The sequence below is a fragment of the Pan paniscus genome, chromosome 13 (genome assembly GCF_029289425.2).
Source record: "Pan paniscus chromosome 13, NHGRI_mPanPan1-v2.0_pri, whole genome shotgun sequence".
Classification (NCBI taxonomy): Eukaryota; Metazoa; Chordata; class Mammalia; order Primates; family Hominidae; genus Pan; species Pan paniscus.
This window is the reverse complement of record NC_073262.2, coordinates 138503943-138525195: the sequence shown is the minus strand read 5'-3', so window position 1 is coordinate 138525195 and position 21253 is coordinate 138503943. Positions and strand designations below refer to the sequence as shown.

General features: G+C 46.8%; 2 protein-coding genes across 17 annotated transcripts in view; one reads left to right on the top strand and one right to left on the bottom strand.

Annotated features, from left to right (window-relative positions):
- The window catches only part of AGAP1 (ArfGAP with GTPase domain, ankyrin repeat and PH domain 1), a 640400-nt gene that overhangs the window by 236706 nt on the left and 382441 nt on the right, over positions 1–21253 (bottom strand). For all 16 annotated transcript variants that reach the window (XM_034955413.4, XM_034955414.4, XM_034955417.4 and 13 more), the window contains one exon: positions 10915–11019. In XM_034955413.4, coding sequence (XP_034811304.1) covers positions 10915–11019 — 105 coding nt within the window. The remainder of the gene's footprint in view (positions 1–10914; positions 11020–21253) is intronic.
- Positions 11040–14386, top strand: LOC130541305 (thymosin beta-10-like). The gene has a single exon (XM_057301550.2). It carries the CDS (start codon positions 11983–11985, stop codon positions 12112–12114), a length of 132 nt encoding a protein of 43 aa, XP_057157533.1. The 5' UTR covers positions 11040–11982; the 3' UTR covers positions 12115–14386.

Genomic DNA, 21253 nt, shown 5'->3' with positions numbered 1-21253 from the left:
ACTCCTGCCAGTCTTAGAAACTTGCAGAAACACCCGTTGCGGTTCATATTGTTTACAAAAGCATTCCCATTTGCCTAAAACAGGCAGCTCAGGCTAGAACAGCAATGCTGGTTTGTTGCTATAGTTACAGATCTTTGTTCTTTAATATCTGTATAATCTCCTCATATACCTCTAAATGGATTGTTTTTTGGATTCCAGTGATGTGTTTAGATTTTGCAGCATTTGTAATAATGCCATGTGAGGCAGTGATTACGTGTGTGTGTGTGTGTGTGTGTGTGTGTGTGTGTTCACCCAACCCTATGTCAGTTTAGGGAGGTCATGTTGTAAGACATGGTGAGTACTGTTAGTCTCAATCACACCACAATCTGTAGAGCACAGCCAGGATTGTCAATGTTGAGGGCTGGAGTCCAGGAAGTTCAGGAGCAAAGATGCTGAAGGAGTCACATGATTGGAAACTTCATTGTGGTGGCACTCAAGTCACTGTGACCGGTGTGTACTAAGCAATACCTATGTGCCACTCACATGACAGCCCCTGGGCAGACTGTGGGGAACACAGCCCTCCTCCTCAATGACATACACTAGATGGGGCAGAAAGGGACATTCTCGCCGGAGGCAATGATGTACACTAGATGGGGCCTGGGAATCAGGGAGGGCCATGAAGGCACATCTGCATGATGGACACGGCGCACCCTCATGATGGACACGGTGCACCCTCATGATGGACACGCCACACCCACGCCACAGACATGGTGCACCCTTGTGGACACGCCACACCCACGCCACAAACATGGCGCACCCTTATGATGGACATGGTGCACCTGCGCCACAGACACAGCTCTCCCTTATGGACATGGCACACCCACACCACAGACACGCTACACCCACGCCACAGACACAGCACACCCTTATGATGGACACGACATACCCACACCACAGACAAGCCACACCCATGCCACAGACACGGCACACCTGCGCCACAGACACGCTACACCCACGCCACAGACACGGCGCTTCCTTATGATGGACACGGCACACCCGCGCCACAGACACGGCGCTTCATTATGATGGACATGGCACACCCACGCCACAGACACGGTGCTTCATTATGATGGACATGGCACACCCGCGCCAAAGACACAGCGCTCCCTTATGATGGACACGGTGCACCCTTATGATGGACAGGGCACACCACGCCACAGACATGGCGCACCCTTATGATGGACACAGCACATGAAAGGCCAAAGGACAGCTCCAAGCACCTTAGCTTATGACCAAGATAGCAAGATGAAATAATTTTTGATCTTAAGATGAATCACGCCTTCTGCAGCAGCGTGCCACAGACTTGACATGTCTGACTACGCTCTTCTCGGTAAGAAAGGGAGGTCTGTCTTTTCGGTCATCCCAGCTTCACATCTGAAAATCTGGCCTTCACATTTGTCAATCCAGTAGCCTGAACAGGAGTTATTCTGACTGTTTCAATGTTCTGGGGAAACCAGTGAAAAGTTTCTCTGAGTGTAAATGAATATTCACGACCTCAAGAAGTCTGAGGTCCACCCTAGCAGACAGTGAAGGTGGGTGAAGAGACGGATCACAGATTCTTCGTGAAATCTTCAATCCTCAAGTAAAATGTTGCAGTCCTATGTGAGGAATTCGTGTATTTACAAAGGCAATTACAGGCACTGAGCACAGTCACGAGCTGCTATTCTCATAGCATAGGTATCTTTTTTTTTTTTTCTTGAATGATTTCTTTTGAGGAAAATACCTACTTAGGAATCATCACAGATCTTTTTGTTGTCTTTACATCAGTAAAGAAGTGGGTCTTCTGTCTGATTTTGAAACTAGAAACTTTCTGAAATCTGCATTCTGATGATAATTTTAGAGAGTCCAAGTTTGGCTGCCCTGGCTTTGAAAGAACAAAACCAAACCTTGATGACACACAGAATCAAAGGGTTTATGTGTTGCAGGAGAGTCCAAGCCACTCAGTTAGAAATTAACCTGACTAGTAATGAAAAGAAGAAAAGCTCTTTAACAATTTTAAAGGAGGAAAATTTAAGAAGGAAAATTCCAGTATTGCAGGTCAGGGAGAAACGACAGAGCCACAGCTGTTTTAATATGGGCACATGCAGAATGGAAAGGAATCTAAGAAGGACTTTTTTTTTTTTTTTTTTTTTTGAGATGGGAGTCTCACTCTGTTGCCGAGGCTGGAGTGCAGTGGCATCACGTCGGCTCACTGCAACCTCCGTCTCCTGGGTTCAAGCAATTCTCCTGCCTCAGCCTCCCAAGTAGCTGGGATTACAGGCACTCACCAGCACACCCGGCTAGTTTTTATATTTTTAGTAGAGATGGGGTTTCACCATATTGGCCAGGCTGGTCTTGAACTCCTGACCTCAGGTGATCCATCCACCTCAGCCTCCCAAAGTGCTGGGATTACAGGTGTGAGCCACCACGCCCGGCCAGAAGGAGGTTTTTTAAAAGTCTGAGCAGTTCATGCACGTCTGCCAGGTATGGCCCGGAGGGGAGGAGTTTCACACCTACCAAACGACCTCCTGAGGAAGCCCAGAGAGCCAGGACCGGAATGCAGGTGAGCTTTCCTGGACAGGGGCACCGTGAAGTCCTTGGCTTGACCGTGAGGCCACTCAGCTCATCCTTCCAGGTCCACTTAGGAATCTCACTGCACACATCTTTGTCAGCAGGAACTGCAGCCTTGCACTCGACGGCCGTGCTTGCGACATGGAAGATGAATAGGTGGCCACGCTGAACTGTGAAGCCCTGAGGTCCAAGTTCTTTCTCATTATGCCTCCATTTTTCTATCAAGGTGCTCCCTAAGGCTCACATTTAAGTCCACAGAAAGGGACTCTCAGGGTCTTAGAACAGGCTGCCCTCGATCCACCTCAACTGTGATCCAGCAAAGTGTCTGAAAACCATGAGACACTCATATATATTTCCCCCAAGAAAGTTAAGCAGTTGGGACTTTTTAAAGGTCTTGGAGACATACAATTTTTCAAAGACACAAAAATGTAGACCGCAGAGCAGCAGCATCAGCCAGCGTGCTTGCTTTGACCGTGTCAGTCTTATTTAAATGTTTAGGGTTACCATTGCAAAATGCGAAGTGGAGATAAAGGAGCTGTTAGGGTGGTCAGTACTGCAGCAAGTGCGGCCAGGTCCCAGATTGCCTGGGACTTCCCTGATGTTAGCTATGAAAGTCCTGCACCCTGGGAACCCCTCAGTCCTGCAGAAAACCAGGGCAGTTGGCCACTCCATTAAGGCAGTTTCATTCATTATTTGGTTGAGCTTTCTATCTGTTATCTCAACTGGGTTTTGGTTTCATTTAATAATAGCATCTTGAGAAAGAAAGATGAATTAGCTGAGGTTTTTTTTTTTTTTTTGAGCCTCAGTTTTAGTCTTACACCCAGTAGCTTCGACTTCAGGACAGCGTTTTCCTTAGAAATCCAACTAACTCCATTAGCTTGAGTTTGCTGAGAGTTTTTGGTGAAAGTTTTAGAGCTCACACTCTTCAGAGTCTGAAGTGACCTAGAAGACAATGTCATCAAACTTCCTACCCAGTGAAAGAATTCGTTCTCCATGTTTCTAAAACGGACACCTTCCAGCCAGTTTCCCAATGTCTACCTTCAAACGCACCCACTAGAATGGATGTAGCCTGAGCGTATGCAGCAGGGCACCTGTGTGTGATCTGAAAGCTATGCAGGTGTGCTCCAGCTCCTGGACAGGCTGGGCAGCCCCCGCCCACTGTCAACTGGTGGCTGAACATACTCTGTGAGGGAAGCAATGATGTGGACGCTGTAGGTTCATTCACCCCTCCCCACTCTGGTGCTGTCCTTGTTCTCCTGCCCCACCACTGGCCTTTAGGAATAACCACAGCTGGGCACAGTGGCTCATGCCTATAATCCCAGCACTTTGGGAGGCTGAGGCGGGTGGATCACTTGAGGTCAGGAGTTTGAGACCAGCTTAGGCAACATGGTGCAATCCCATCTCTACTAAAACAAAAAATTAGCCAGGCGTGGTGGTGCATGCCTGTAATCCCAGCTACTTGGGAAGCTGAGGCAGGAGAATCACTTGAACCCAGAGGTTGCAGTGAGCTGAGATCGTGCCACTGCACTCCAGCCTGGGGGACAGAGTAAGACTCTGTCTTTAAAAAAAAAAAAGGTAATAACTACAGTGGAAATCTACCATCACTTCCTCCTGTACCCATACCTCCTTCTCTCAACCTACACAGCATGGAAGTGCAGGGACCCCATCATCCTGAGGCAGCCAATGCTAACACCTCCTAAGCCTTTGGGGAAGAGCTGAAGGAGGCTGGGAGATGTGGCTGTGGGTGATGGCTGGGGTCAAGACTTCATAGAACCCAAGCTGAGCAGATCTGGGGCCTGCAGGTATCACTGGCATAAACTTTCAGGGAGCTTTCTTAGTCTGAGTTGGCTCAACGTTTTGCTTCTTTTCCCCTCTGATTTCCAGGGAAATTATCACATCCTATGACCTGGCTATTCCATAAGCAACTCTATTCCACTGCTTAGAAACAGAGGTTCTCTCCTAAGAAAAAGGTTTGAGGTTTTCAACAACAGGAAACAGACCTGGGGAAAAAGGTTTCCCTCCACATCTTCCATCTGTGGTGTAGGAAGGGTATGTAGATTTAGCTTATGTCCTAAGTAAAGGACAGAGTGAGGTTGAGCTGCGTGTCAAAGGAAATAGGGATTGCTAGTCTCCTAACAATCTTTGTAAGGACTGAGCTTGGGGCCCAGGGCAAAAAAAAAAAAAAGAGAAAAACACTTTTGGGGGATGACGAGAAAGGAAAGAGAAATCCAAAGCAATTAAGTGGGAAGGAAAGTGACATCCCAGGGCCACCGCCCAGCTGAAGTCCCTTGTCATGATCTTCTGCACGTAGAAAGCTGCCCCAGTTCTGAGGGAGACACGCAGTCCCTGGGGATCAGTATTCATGAGGTTCCCAGGCAGCCAACCCATTCTAGGTACATTTTCAGCCTCACGCCAGCCCCACGGTGTCCTGCAGTGTCAGGTGCCCTGCAATGTCAGGTGCCCCGCAATGTCACGTGCCCCCAGTTTCATGACTGGCTGCTTTGTTTTGAAGCCACAGTTTCAAAGAGCAGGTCATCCTGCTGGGATTCCACGAGCTTGGTGCACAGCACGGCCACCTACCGACTGTTTGTTTGGCCAAGAGCTGGGTTTATTTTCGAGCACACTGATGTGTGGAAAACATCTGTCTGGGACTGATACTCGAAGTTCGTGTCCAAAGGTGATCGATCTTTCACACAAACACTTCCGTGGACACTTGTGCAATAAGCAAACCGTGTTCAGATACCTCAGGAATCGAACTGACCTCTTCAGGGAGATCTTTTTCTAAGGGCATCTAATGAAGACATTGAAAAACCCTCACCCAGAGTTTTTGGCAAGGTTAGGAAATGGTCAGTCTCCTGCTTCCACAGTGTGTGAAGGAACTGAAAGCCAGAGCTCCCCACTACTGGGGTGTCTTTCCCAAACAAAGGTATGAGGATGCTGGCACTGCTGGGAGCACGCAGGAGCTGAGGTGGCCACAGGGAAGGCTGGGGCAGTGGGTGGCCGCTCTACCCAACAGCAACAAATGCTGTACCTGCCTCTATCAACTTTTTTTTTTTTTTTTTTTTTTTAAAGACAGGGTCTCACATGGTCGCCCAAGCTGGAGTGCAGTGGCATGATCATAGCTCACTGTGAAGCCCTGACCTCCTGGCTCAAGTGATCCTCCTGCCTCAGCCTCCTGAGTAGCTGGGACTACAGGTGTGCTCCACCACGCCTTGCTCATTTTTTTATTTGTTGTAGAGATGGGGTCTCTCCATGTTGCCCAGGCTGGTCTATCAACTCGGCCCTTGCTTGCCCGTCTTGTCTAGGGAGGACTGGTTGGTGAGCTCGCCTGGGAATTTAATTTGGTTGACTAATGCAGGAGCTGTGTGGAGCAGCCCTAGGAGAGGAGTCGAGCCTTCTAGACCCTCCTATCCCACACAGGCAATCCTCTGACATCGGCTACTACGCCTGAGCATCCCTGTGTCAGAGGGAGAAAGACAAGGGTGGTAAAGACCCTCGATTCCACCTTCTGGGTTTGATCTTAAAGAACAAATAATCCTGAGATCCTCCTGAACTACCCGCTCCCCTGCCCCCTGCCCATAACCACATTGGCCTATTCCGTTTAAACTTGACTCAGTTGTTTACGCTTCCTCCAATGTTCCTTGTGTGCAAGATCCTCTCCCCAGCTCTCTGAATTTAACATGATAAGCAAATGGAAGGAGGCTGCTGGTGGCACCAGGGTGCAGCCTCACGGGGACTGTGAGCGGCACACACGTGGACAGAAGATAAATGTCTGTGCCGGAAGGGAGAGGCCTCACCACCACGAGCAAGCGCTGGCGGTGATGGGCTGCCACACGGCCCTACCTCATCTCTGTCTGAATCTTCCACGTTTAATACAACTGCAAGCCTGGCGCTCTCAAGTCAGCACCCCATAATAGAAGTATTAGCTGATTAGAATCCCGTCTCCCCAAAAGCATGCTAGTTTCCTTTTTAGTCCACTAATTACCTGGGCTTCTTAAGTTAGTGGTATACACCAGGAATTGGTACAGCAACCTCACTATTGATACCCACTTACGTCTTTGTAGAAAACTCTAAAAATATCTGATGATTTGGCCGGGATTTTTTTTCCTGGGCTCTGTGGAAAAGAACGGGCTGTAGGCTATGCTATATGAGATCAATGCAGGCCCCTGCTCCGGGGGCTCTTGTGTTGGAACCTGGGCCCCATCTGCCTTTGAGAGAAAAGGTGGATGAGAATAGTGTTCTCAGAAACCAGATAACATTTTCCTCTAGTGTAAAAGAGGGAGTTATTCTGGTCCGCTGACAGGTTAACATCTACTTTTAATGACTTGATATAGGTCTACAGAGGCTGGACATGGGCCCGAATCCCAGAGGAGAGAAAAGGAGGCAGGTTCCCATGTTCAGACAATAGGGTGTTACCAGGGAGAGGCCCCACTTCACGCTGTGGTCAGTAATAGAGTTAGGAGCAACAATAATGACTCTGAAACCCAAACACCAGCAATCCTGGCAGCTTTCCCAACACTTGACCACTTATGCCACCACTGCATGTGGCCAACGACTCTCAGTGGTCCTTCTGCCGTAATACATCCCAGAGATAGCCAAGGATGTGGGTGTCACAGCGTGGTCCGTGTTTAACTGAGATCATCTGGTTCTACGATCTTTTGAAATTTTCCAGACTGAGATAACTGGGTCACTCTCACGGTGTAAAATTTTGGGACCTGAACTAGCAACACATTTGCACATTCTCAAGTTTCTTATGAAGGAAAATCTGGATTCGGCTCATGGGTGTCCCATTGAATGCCTCTTCCCATTTTGAACCAAGACCACCAGACTAACTTAGCTGGTGTGGGTCAGCACTTCCCCTAACAACTCACAGCAGAACAGACTCGTATGCACCTGTCAGAGAATACACCTGGAAGTCACTGCCTCTCCACACTTTTATCCAATGCTTGGCTGTGAAAATGAAACCCATGAAGGATTACATGGAAGGTCATGCCATCTCTTCAGGCTCTAGTGATTCAAATCCATTCCTGGATTAAGCCCCTTCCATAGGGAACTATGTACCTGCATCAAAAATTTCAGTTCCAAGGAGACTGGCATTAAAAGGATTGCATCTGAAAATGACATTGGCTCTTGCTTGCTATACCATTATACAACAAAGCCCCATTGCGCCCCTCTTCTGTACTCCAGTAAGATTCATGCATACTTATGAATGAAGGAGAAAGGATGGAATTGGCAAACACTGAGGGACATCACAAAAAAAAGCCTGTGGATAGGAGAATTTTTGAAGATTGTGATTATATACTCAAGAGACTGGATGAAAAGCAAACAGGCTTTAGGCCTCCTAAGGGAATCTTCTGATATATATCGTTGTTACCATATCTGCCCCTTGGCAAGAAGCAGCAAACATCCCTTCGACTGAGCCTGAGCTCAGCAGTGAGCATATGTTGACTGGAAATGTATCATCCATCAGCTCTCACTTTTTACTGGTCAGTGAGTCTTACCAAGAATGATATTTTGATTGCACTTCTCTAACTTACATAAAGCGACTGGTTCAATAGTTAGACCTCTGCTCTCTGACAGGGTCCATAGGAGGAGCTAAGCCAGTAACAGGGCAGCCCGGCCACTGCTGATGGAGCAACTTTGCAGAGAGAACCCAGGGAAGACCCGGTGCCTCGCTGTTGTTCTGATGGATGGAAGCTGGGTGTGGAGAGGGCTGCAGAACTGGAGACCTACATGGGGCAGTCCTGGAGAGATGCCGACCTGGTCCCAGGTGGGCGTCATGGAATGGGTATTACATCTCTTCGATCTGAAGGCCCCCTGGAGAACCAGTCTGACTATATTCCAAAACTAAACTAGCAGGACACTGAGCACAAAGGAATTTCCTTACTACAATAAAGAATATCTATGTAAGAATCTATCCATATCTGCATCTCGAATCCCACTGAATAGTAACGTATGGGAGGTGCTCTCAGTAACAACAGGAACCAGTGAGAGATGCCGACGGAAGACCTGCTTTGCTGCGTGGTTCTGAAAGGTGTAGCTATGCTAAAAGACAAGGAGACAAGGGCAACTCAAGAGGCCAGCAAGCGAACTCAGCATCAAGGTTACCATGTGCTACCTATCATATTAGGAAAAGCTCTTCCTTCTGAAGGTAAATGTTCTTGAGAGGGCAGAGAAAAGGCTCTCTTATACACTGCCGGATGAGATAAACTGATACAACCTTTCTGGGAATTTGACAAAATACAGCAAAAACCATGAAAGCACATGCAACTCTTCAACGCAGGAAGCCAATTGCTAGGAATGTATCCTAGGCAAATTGGACAAGGGGACAGAGAGATAAACAGCGGAACGTTGATTAGAGTTCTTTATGACAGTGAAAAAACTGAAAGTAAATTTATCTGCCAAGGTTCATTTTTCAGATACTGTGGGATCAATGAAGGCACATCCACACAGTGGAATATTATATAATCATTAAAAATGGCGGTGTACAAGTATATTTCTTGACATGAAAATATCTACCATGAGTGAGGAAGGCAGGCTGTGGGCAGTGTATACACAGTGACCATGTGCTTGTGGAAGGAAAAGAGAAATATACATAGAAATAGCCGGGAGTATGCACCCTAAAATGTGAAGTCAGGTTCCCTAGGTGGTATTTTAGGAATGATATTAATTTTCAATATGCTATTTCTAACTTCTCATCAATAACTGTGCCATTTTACAAAGCATTTCAAAATTTTAAAAATCAATAGCTTGGCTGGGTGTCATGGCTCATGACTGTAATCCTAGCACATTGGGAAGGCGAGGTTAGGCAGATTGCTTGAGGCCAGGAATTCAAAACTAGCCTGGGCAACAGAGGGAGACCCAGTCTCTACCAAAAAATACAAAAAATACTGCTGCTGCTGCTGTGACTATTACTACTAGCCTGACACAGTGATATAAAGTTGCCTTTTGTTATCTGTGGATTCTGAATGTGCAGATTCAATCAACTATGGATTAAAAATATTCAAAAGAAGGCCAGGCGCGGTGGCTCAAACCTGTAATCCCAGCATTTTGGGAGGCCGAGGCAGGCGGATTTCTTGAGGTCAGGAGTTCAAGACCAGCCTGGCCAACATGGTGAAACCACGTCTCTACTAAAAACACAAAAAAATTTAGCTGGGCATGGTGGCAGGCACCTGTAATTCCAGCTATTTGGGAGGCCAAGGCAGGAGAATTGCCTGAACCCAGGAGGCAGAGGTTGCAGTGAGCCAGGATCGCGCCACTGCACTCCAGCCTGGGAGACAGAGTGAGACTCCTCTCAAAAAAAAAAAAAAAAAAAAAAAAAACAGTGAAAACTAACCTAATACAACAGTGAAAAATTATACAAATAAAAAACAATAGTATAGCAACTATTTACAGAGAATTTACATTCTATTACATATTATAAGTAATCTAGAGATGACTTAAAAGTATAGAGGATGATACTCTCAGGTTATATGCAGATACTATGCCATTTAATATAAGGGACTCGACCACCGTGGATTTTGGTATCCAAGGCAGATCCCAGAATCCATCCCCCATAGATACTGAGGGACAATGGAATCGAATGACTGACTTCCACCATATATTCTAATCTACACATTTCTCTGCATCAAGTAAGAGTTATGGAATGTGTTGCTATGAAACTAGAACACCCCAACTTTAAATTTTATCAAGGGTAGAATGTCTGCATTTTTTTATATTTTATCAATGGGTAGAACGTCTGCATTTCTTCCCCAAGAATAAAGTTAATTTTGTTTATACATCTATCTTATACACCACGGATATAACAAACTTATATGTAACACAAACTTACATATAACACAAAGAGGAAAGTTTCTTTTGCCTAATGCACTGGAATGTGTTATCTGACAATAAAAGCTGAGTCATGAATTGCATTTGACTTCTGATTATTGTTCACAGCTTTTCAAAGCTAAATCCTGGGTTCAAATGTAATTGTTTCCTTCATTCTCGATTTTCAGATAGACCACTCTTCTCTCCTTTCTCTTTTCTCCTTGCCCCTGTCTTTTTACTCTCATCTAAAATTTTACTTCATCTGTGCCTTTTATTGTAATTCTTTGTAGAATTGGAAAGCCACAGACTGACTGGTAGGGAGGGGAAGAGAGAGAAAGACATATGGTCTAGTGGAGTGTGAGGGGCAGGGTTATTTATCTCACAGTTGAGCAGGAGACCAAATACGACTTTCACTTCAAACAGAGACAAGAGGCTGGGCTGCTGGTAGGTTCCCCTTCCCCACAGTGTTTAGTTGAGGTCTGCAGCTGTTAATTGCTCCGAGGGGGCTATACTCACATGTAAACTGGGATGATAGGTCAGCACGCCATTGTCACACAGGGTGACATATTTCTTTTTCCACTCTTTATTCAACGATTTGCCACTTCGCTTCAACAGCATGCCCTACAAGGGAAAAAGAGCCAAACAGAAATTCTAATGTAAATAAAAAAAAGAAAAGGCAGGTACACAGGCAACATATACATTCAAGTTCTGTGTGTGTGCAGAACTTCACTCTGTGATACTGGCGAATGCTAAAAGATATGCCATTAGTTCAACAAATACGACACAAACACACTGAGACGTGCTACACTAGATCTTTTGGATAATTAACTGCTAAACACACAGGAAACGCCTAAAGGTATAATGTTTTAAAGAAAGAAACCCCAGGCTGGGCACGGTGTAAGGATCGTTTGAGCCCAAGAGTTCGAGACCAGCCTGGGTAAGATGCTGACACCCCCATCTCTAAAAAATAAATAAATAAATAAAATTAGCTGGGCACGGTGGTGTGCTTCTGTAATCCCAGTTACGTGGGGGGGGGGTGAGGTGGGAGGATCTCTTGAGCCCAGGAGGTTGAGGTGGCAGTGAGCTATGATTGTACCACCGTACTCCAGCCTGGGTGACAAAGTGAGTGAAAGAAAGAGAGAGGAGAGACAAAAAGAAAGAACAAACTAAAAAAACTGCATTAACCAGGCCGGGCACGGTGGCTCACGCCTGTAATCCCAGCACTTTGGGAGGCTGAGGTGGGCAGATCACCTGAGGTCAGGAGTTTGAGGCCAGCCTGGCCAACCATGGCCAATACTGGTGAAACCCTGTCTCTACTAAAAATACAAAAATTAGCTGGACGCAGTGGTGGGCACCTATAATCCCAGCTACTCGGGAAGGCTGAGCAGGGGAATTGCTTGAACCCAGGAGGCAGAGTGTTGCAGTGAGCTAAGAGCCCGCCACTGCACTACAGCCTGGGCTCTAGCGGGAGACTCCGCCAAAAAAAAAAAAAAACCCAAAAAACAAAAACAAAAAAACAACAGCAACAAAAAAAACAAACAAACCAGCGGGCTCGGAGCGGATGGTACCGATTGTTTTAAGAAAATGGCAGACAAACCAGACATGGGGGGAATCGCCAGCTTCAACAGGGCCAAGCTGAAGAAAACGGAGACGCAGGAGAACAACACCCTGCCGACCAAAGAGACCACTGGGCAGAAGCGGAGTGAAATTTCCTAAGAGCCCGGAGGATTTCCTGCCCTCGTCATCCTTAAGACCCCAGTCGTGATGTGGAGGAAGAGCGACCTGCAAGATGGACACGAGCCACAAGCTGCACTGTGAACCTGGGCACTCTGCACCGATGCCACTGGCCTGTGGGTCTCGGAAGGACCACCCCCAATCAGATTGCCAAATTCTCTGGTTTGCCCCAGGACATTATAGAAAATTATTTCTATGAATAATGAAAATAAAACACACCTTGTAGCCAAAAAGAACAAAAACAAAAACAACCAAACACACAAAAAAACCACCAAAACAAAACAAAACAAAAACCACAAAAAAACCCCAGAAAAACCCAAACTGCATTAAGTGTACGCTCACCTTATATTTGTAAAGAAGAATTTTTTTTACAGTTTCCTTCATTTCAGATTTTTTATTAAAACCAAAATTCCACTGGCAAATTTCAGTAACAGTATTTAATAGATGAATCTCATGTAATTTACTCTAATTCATTTTTAATGAAATCATATTAGGCCTCCTTGAAAACCACTCAGAATTTGAAACCAACACATTTTTGAAGTCATGTTTAATCCAGTCTTCTTAAATGGTGGTTGAGAATTTCTTCTTGTTTTAACACCAATTCCCAGCAAGCCTTGCTCCACCTTGACAGGTTTCCCTTTGTTAAGGAAGCTGACGGCCAACACTGAGCTTGGGCAGGCCCCACACCTTGAGCTGGGATTCTCTCCTGCTCAGCCTGGGCTCCATGCCTGTCCAGCTCAGTCCCTTTCAATGGCAGCGTTCACATCGGGAGTCTCTGTATCTGTCTTCCTCCCTTCTCATCTAACTCTGGCCCATGTTAACCAAGAAAAATGGAACAATCTCTTTACTTCCTCTTCTCCTACCCTTTTATAAACTTATGTAACCTTAATATGACTGAGAGAGCATAAGACTCAGGCTAGTTTAATTCACCTGGACTGAGGCAGAAGGAAAGTTATGAGTTTTGAAATACAAGAAGACGCTTTGAGAAAGCCGAGATGCCCCACGAGTCACCTTCAGAACTTTTCCCAGCCTCCATCGACCTCCTAAATTCTGCTATCTTTCAAGAATTACAACATAAGAATGAATAATTATTATGGGATATAATTGAGTTCAAGTCCAATTAATTACCAATACTGTGACAATACTGTTTTTTATTTACTAAATCGTAACCAAGTTTCACAAACTTAATAAAGTATGAGCCAGCTTGGGGCTGCAATCACCATTAGACATTGTTGCTTAAGGGAAAATATTTGAGTTTGAAACGACTTTAGAAGATGATTTCTTTGCAAGTTCTTATTAACGGAAACGTGGTAAAATGTGGCATACCTTGATTTCTTGGAATCTAAATCGCTATACACCAAATATGGAACTGAGACCAGTCAACCCAACGAAGCCCACAGGAAAATGCTACTAAGTTGCAAACCAAGACAATAAGGGCTTCCTTGCATGGCAGGAATTAGAGAAGGGCAGTCACCATCAGCGATGCAGTAATAAACAAGCAATTGCTTCAACTCATGGGAGACCCCTCTCCAGTGGGATTCCCGTGGATTTTAAAACTTAGCATAACAAAGCCTCACTCAAGTTCTTTTTTTGTTTTTTTTGTTTTTTTTTTTTTGAGACAGAGTCTCGCTCTGTCGCCCAGGCTGCAGTGCAGTGGCGCGATCTCAGCTCACTGCAAGCTCCGCCTCCCAGGTTCAAGTGATTCTCCTGCCTCAGCCTCCAGAGTAGCTGGGATTACAGGCAAATGCCACCATGCCTGGCTAATTTTTTATTTTTATTTTTTTGTATTTTTAGTAGAAATGGGGTTTCACCATGTTAGCCAGGTTGGTCTTGAACTGCTGACCTCAGGTGATCCACCCGCCTCGCCTTCACTCAAGTTCTCCAGTGGGCTCCCATTTTTCCGTCATTCATTTCAGATGGAATTCCAACAATGCCAGGGCCACGGTCTCTGGTGTCACCAGGAGATTACAGATGCTCCAGGCTTCATTCAGAAAGCTTCATCCCTTCCCACTCAGACAAATGCTGGCCACGGCGCACACCCCCGGGGCTCCATGCGGATGGATTTGCACCACTCTTCTGGCTGGCGTGTGGGAGGTACTTTCATGAGCAAATCACATCCTCAAAATTGTCCTGCCCCCAGTGAAGGCTACGAGGACTTATTTGTTAAGGAAAAAGGGGGAAACAGTCTAATCGGGAGGCATGTGAAGACATCATTTCATAGCTTTCTGAGGAACTAAATTAGGCTGAATTAAAACTTTAAAAAAAAAAAAAAAGGCCGGAGTGCAGTGATGCTATCATAGCTCCTTGTGGCCTTGAACTCTTGGGCTCAAGTGATCCTCCCTCCTTCCTCCTGAGTAGCTTGGGACTACAGGCGTGAGCCATCCTGTTTGGCTAATTTTTTTATTTCTGTTTTTTGTAGAGATAAGGTCTCGCTCTGTTGCCCAGGTTGGAGTGCAGTGTACTGATGCAATTATAGCTCACTGCAACCTTGAACTTTCCAGCTCAAGCAATTCTCCTGCCCCAGCCTCCTCCGAGTAGCTAGGACTACACACACACGCCACCATGTCTGTCTAATTTTTTATTTTATTTTTTGTAGAGACAGGGTCTCATCATCTTGCCCAGGCTGGTCTCGAACTCCTGGGCTCAAGCAATCCTCCCACCATGGCTTCCCAAAAGTGCTGGGGTAACAGGGGAGTGAGCCACCATGCCTCGCTTAGGTCTTTAGAAAGTGCTGGATGACAGGGAGTGAGCCACTGTGCCCGGCCTACGCTGATTTTCTTTTGATCCTAGGAAAACTCTCAATAAACTTAAGATCTTATTAAATAAGTAAACTTAACTTAAACTCTACGTCTTGCCAGGGGGGATAATCTTGGATTATAGGCACTATTCAAATGCTGCGTAAGTGGCAGGACTACAGAATACCCTGGCCTCTTAGGAGTCATATTTCTGCCTTCCAGCCTTGGCCCCAGTTGGGTTTATTATCTGACCCCCCCAAGAATTGCTGTGGCGACCAAGAGCCACTTGGCTGCCCCGCTTGCCACGTCATGGCTGTGGTCTAGCTGGGCTGGGGCAGGTGCACTTTTCTTTCAGTGGCTGGAGCACTACCCCACGCTCAGCCCGGCTGTGCAGTCATGTCTCCTGCTCCCCAAAGGAACAAGTCAGGGGCAGCAAAGTTATGGAAGCCATGGCTCCCTGAAAGCCAGGACTGAGTTACACAGGGGAAGTGTCTTGTTAGCTAACGGAACGTGGCAGGGCCAGCTCTCCTGCTGTCTTCACTCCGGCCAGGACACTGGGCTGCTGGGCTGCCAAAGTCTCCTGTTCCTACTGATGGGCGGTGACCTGCTCCCCACGCAGAACCTCTGGGTGTCCCAGCCACTGCCCAGCCCAACACTTTTGGTCTTGAACTTCAGCTCCCCCTTCCAAAGCACAAACACCAAGGGGCGGCTGCTCAGGATCCCTCTGGCAGGCACCTCTGTCACCTGAGTCCCTTGCAGGGAGAGAAGTGAGACTTCACGACAACTCTCATTTTATCTTCCCACTGCACCCCACAGTTTACAGAGGGTATCCCCAATTCCCAAGACATTCTGATTCAGTCAAGGAACATGAGCGGACAGGGGCTCCGCTTCACTCCCAAATTCCCACTGAAATATAATGTGAGCTTGGAGTGAGAGCAGATGAGCAAATATTTCCCTTAACTGAGAGTGCACATAGCTCCAGAGGAAGCGGTTTCTGTTTGCTAAATCCAGGAGCAGCCTGAGAAGGCCTCAACCCTGAGTGTCTTCAAGGAAAGGAGAACAGGACAAGAAATCTCAACCCGACTAGCAAATTCCAGGAACGGGGTGCCCAGGGCTGCTGGAAACTAGAGATCAGACCTGCTTGGCAGGGAGGAGTACTTTAGCCCAGAACATGACTGGGCCAACATGCTGCCACCAACAAGCCCCTGGGGTTGTACAACACAGCGACCCTGCAGGGCTGGAGGGCCCCACGTGGCCAGATTTCCTGATTATCAAAGAGAAGGAGAAACACTGGACTTGTGTGTGATGGCTTCTTATGTTAAAATACTGGCTACAGGTATACATTTTTGCATTGAACGCTGGTTACACTGAACCTGCTGCAGGCCAGCTGCACGTGCACGCGGTGTTTGTGACTTCTGGCCAAGAGTCACTGGGGTTGGATGGAGTCCCCCTGCCCTCCTATGGATCTTAGGATCCAGCAGCCGCAGCACCCATACTCTCCATCTGACATGGGAATATGGCCCTGAGGGGCAGCAGTGTGCAGAGGCCACACTCTTGGGTTTCCACGGGCACCGTGGGCCCTTCTCTCAAATCAGCGGGCTGCCCTCAGCCCCACTTCCTGCCTGGCCCTGGAGGTGCCTGAATGTCTGGGCCCTGCCATAGGTGTGCAGGGTGGAGGGAGGAAGGGGTTATCTGATTTGCATTAGGAAAGATTCCCCTGGCGAGGACAAATTTTAAGTTGGCAAAAGACGGAAGCGCTTTCCAGCTCAAAGTGTGGCCCACTTTAGACCAGTGGTTGGGTGTACCCAAGAGGGGGAGGGATCAATCCAAATGTAACAAGATCCCCAGACGGTCTGAGCAAATTTGAGATGCAAGGGAAACCTGTCATTTTCTCTGGAACCATAATTTCTCCAAGAGAATTTTTTAATTTTTGAGTGTATTTTAATCACTATCTAAAAAGTGATCCAAAACCACCACTGGATTCCACTGCCCGAGTTGGCATCTCCGACTTCCTAGGTCATGAGTGGTGCTAAGGGGGACAGCACTGAGGGAGGTGCAACATGTAAATCACTCACTCTGAGAACAAGTTAACCCCCGGGGAAGGCACCGAATGCTGTACACGAAACGATTTCTCAGTATGAAAGCAGGAAAGGAAGAGACTGGGGTCACCACGTGATACAGTCACGAGGCAGCTGACACCAAAGGAGCCTGCCCTGCAACCGTCATCCCTAACCCCTGGCACGGATGGCCGTCATTTTGTTTCAGCAAAACATCATCATCCTTAACATTAAATGCACAGTAAATTAATGGTATTAATTTAAATGTTTAATAAATATAACTTTTATATTTATTTAAAAGCTATAAAGACAAGGAGCTGAATCTTAGTTTTCTGCTTGTACCTAACTGCATAATTATTATCAAAACAGTTAAATCAATGTTGAAGGATTCATGAGATTTTTGTTCTTTTAAAAGGCTCTGGCAGGGCGTGGTGGCTCATGCCTGTAATTCCAGCACTTTGGGAGGCCGAGGCGGGTGGATCACGAGGTCAGGAGTTTGAGACCAGCCTGACCAAATGAAGCCCCATCTCTACTAAAAATACAAAAATTAGCCAAGCATGGTGGTGCATGCCTGTAATCCCAGCTACTTGGGAGGCTGAGGCAGAAGAATTGCTTGAACCCGGGAGGCAGAGGTTGCAGTGAGCCAAGATTGCGCCATTGCACTCCAGACTGGGCAACAAGAGTGAAACTCTGTCTCAAAAAAAAAAAAAAAAAAAAAGGTTCCACACCACTCAAATGTGGGAAAGACTGGTCTAGAATGGCAGCGATGATCAGGGATGCGCCTGGGGGCAAGAGAGGAGAAGGAAGGCAGGCAAGGAGAACGCAGATGCAAGAAACACGCTGGAGGTAAAATCGGGACAAGGTGCTGGGTGAGGTGGGGCGGGGCCAGCACAGACAAAGTCAGGCTTTAGTTGTCGTGGCCCAGTGGGGTCATTCACTGAGCCAGAGAGTACAGGAGCTGGTGACCAGGAGGGAAAAGAAGACTTTGGTATCAGCCACACAGCACTGGGGGGCTGGTGCCCCAGGCAGGCAAGGCGGCCAGGCCAGCCGTTGAGGTTCCACGTTCAAGGAGGAAGTCCGGGAGACGGAGGGTGGCTGGGGAGGAGCCATGAGAGAGGAAGAAGCCTAGGGGGTGAATATGGTCACACTTAAGGTTTAGCATGCAAGGGCCGGGTTATAATCTGCTTAGCCAACACAGAATCAGAATCCCATTTTGAAGAATTATCATCTAAGGGTCAGCAAAATTTTTCCTGAGAATCATTAAAATCATGATGTAATCATTTAATAGGTTGACTAGTTCATTCTCCTTTAAAAATAAATTATTTTAAATATTTCTAAAAGTACATAAATTGATAGTAAAAAGCATCATGTTCACCTTAGGAAAACAACAGATACAAGTATTTGCAATTTCAAATGAGGAAGCTAGAGAACAATGAAGATAGAGAAGGCAATGCACACCTCTGTTGGAGATGAGAAAATTATCTGCAGGTGAGCCCCTTACCCTGGAAACAAGTCATCTAATTATAGCGAGGAGATCTTGGTCATGGGTCTGACATAGAACAACTACTTTTTGAGGAAATTAACATTTGTTCCATTATATGGTCAAACTTAACTCTCATTAAATGAATCCATGTTAAATATAAACAAACAATGCATTGAGTTTTTAAAATGAAATAAAAAGACATTTACCCATTGAATAAAAATTTAGAAGTCCCTAGTGCAATTATAATGTATTTTGGAAGATGTTTTTGTTTGATTAGTCCAGATAATCAGCCATCAAAATCACTGCATGTACTGTCGGGCAGTGGGAAGTGTAGGTATCTGTGCACAACTAACACACAAGTCTCCAAGTGGCTCCATGTGTTGGTGTCATGGCGCCCCATAAGCAAATGCAGATGGGAAACAGGAGACCACACACTCCCGGGAAAGCTGGGGAGAGAAGCTCTACTCCACCACAGGCCCGGGCCGCAGGCGGAACCTCAGGAAACGTGCTGGGAATCACGTGTCCAATCGCAGCCTTCAAAGCACAAGTGTTCCGACACACAGTAAGCACGTGACTCAAAACCAACCTGGCCCTGAGCCGCACAGCCTCGTGGGCATCACAGACCTGTGCTGGGTTCTCAGCCCTGACAATCATCGAGTGAGGAAGGCCGGTCCCCTGGGAATCAGATCTCTCAGCAGACAGCACGATGGTGAGACTTGCACCTCGGTGGGCTTTTATCCTAAGATCTCAGGAACCCAAAGTGCTTGTTCATCCCAACAATTTAAAATACCATCGATTTTATTACAATTGTTGTTAGTCCCAGGAATTCTAAAAGGTGAAAACAAACAACGGGAGTTGCTCTCTGGTTGGCAGATACAGAAACAGGACAGGGCCATGGACCAGTAAGGTTGAAAAGTGACCTCATTTATAAAACAAGGCTGACCTCCTCCTTGCAGCAAGGGCAGATGGGGGAGAGGGGGTGACAGGGCTCTCTCCATCCCAGGACCCCAGGAATACTACCCTTGGCCTCCAGGGTTCTTCTCCCAAAACTCAGTCTTCAACCAGTTCTAGTTTCTTTTTTTGCCCACGTTTGGGAGAGCTGTTTCTAGTTTGCTTCCACTTCACAAGAGGTTACTGCCTATCTAATGGAAATGTGGGGCCATGATATTGACAATTTCTCTGATAAGAGGGTATTTTAGTACCAGTTTTTAAACTCATCCTCTGCCTTGATCCACGAGCGTGTGCAAGAGTGCACGCACACACACACGCACACTCATGGTATCTTGGTTCTAGGAGTAATGCTATCTTTGTAATGAGTTCTATACATGAGTGCCTTCTCTTTCACATTCACATGTCCAGGTTCTCTTGAAATTTCCAGAATAGATGAAGGCAAAGCCAGAAACATGACGAAGTCCTGTCCTGACCCCTAAGGACAGGAGCAGCTGATCCAAGTGAGGCCTGCACAGCATCTTGAGCTCACTCCAGTCCCACCCAAACCCGTCTGCTGTTAGCAGCCGAGCTTCTTAGCTCCCTGCAAAGTGCACTTCGGTTGCTCTGCCTAGGTGAAAGCACCTAGAGTGATGGACAGCAACTATAACCACAGCCCTGGCCCCAAGGAGGGATGAGGGCAGCCATGTCTGAGAAGCTGCTGCAGCGCCCCCAGTTAAGCCAACTTCCTTCTACATCACCAGGTACCCTCGGGAACTCAGCTCAAGAATGTGGTTCTGGGCCGGGCACAGTGGCTCACATCTGTAATCCCAGCACTTTGGAAGGCCGAGGCCGGCAGATCACAAGGTCAGGAGATCGAGACCATCCTGGTCAACATGGTGAAACCCCGTCTCTAGTAAAATGCAAAAAATTAGCCGGGCATGGTGGTGTGCGCCTGTAGACCTAGCTACTTGGGAGGCTGAGGTAGGGCAATTGGTTGGAGGGAGAGGTTGCAGTGAGCTGAGATCATGCCACTGCACTCCAGCCTGGCGACAGAGCAAGACTCTGTCTCAAAACAAAAACAAAAACAAAACAAAACAAAAAACAGAATGCGGTTCTGGGCTGGGCGTGATGGCTCACGCCTGTGACCCCAGCACTTTGGGAGACGGAGGCGAGGGGACTGTGTGAGTCCAGGAGTTTGAGACCAGCCTGGGCAACAAGTTGAAACCCCGTCTCTACAAAAAAATACACAAATTAGCCGGGTGTGGGGGTGTGCACCTGTAGTCCCAGCTACCCGGGAAGCTGAGGTGAGAGAACTGCCTGAGCTCAGGAGGTCGAGGCTGCAGTGAGTCGTGATTGTGCCACTGCACTCCAGTCTGGGTGACAAAGTAAGACCTTGTCTCAAAAACAAAACGAAAATGTGGTTCTGGACTGACATCAAGGTCCTTCCACATGGACTGGACAGCGGCACTGGCCTTCCCACAGTCGGGTAACTTAGGCCTCCAAATTATTACACAGGCTTGCTCTTCCTTGAAGGGCCCCAATCCTGGGAAAGCCCGGACTCCCCAGCTGTGGATTTAATGCCCACAGATCTTTGACGTCAGAGAGTCCATGTCTGCATTTATACATGTAAACCTTTAAAAAAAAAAAAGTTTGCCAAAACAATAGGAAAAACTACAAAACTCTCTATTGTCTCTCCTTAAATAATTTTAAAAGGCTGTTCCTCAAAAGTACGATGAGACAGAAGCTCTCTGATGAGTGAAGACGTTGGCTGGGGCTTCAGAAGCAGGAGGCCAGATGAGCAGTCATAATCAGAGGTTCAATTGGACTACAAATGAGCAGACTCGGGAAATAGCTTTTGTGGATTAAAAACATGCTTTTTCTTTCTTGGCTTAAATTAATTCTGAACACTGATTTTT

Bases quoted from the DNA above. Each gene is read 5' to 3' on its own strand.
- LOC130541305 (XM_057301550.2), top strand. From the start codon at position 11,983: ATGGCAGACAAACCAGACATGGGGGGAATCGCCAGCTTCAACAGGGCC.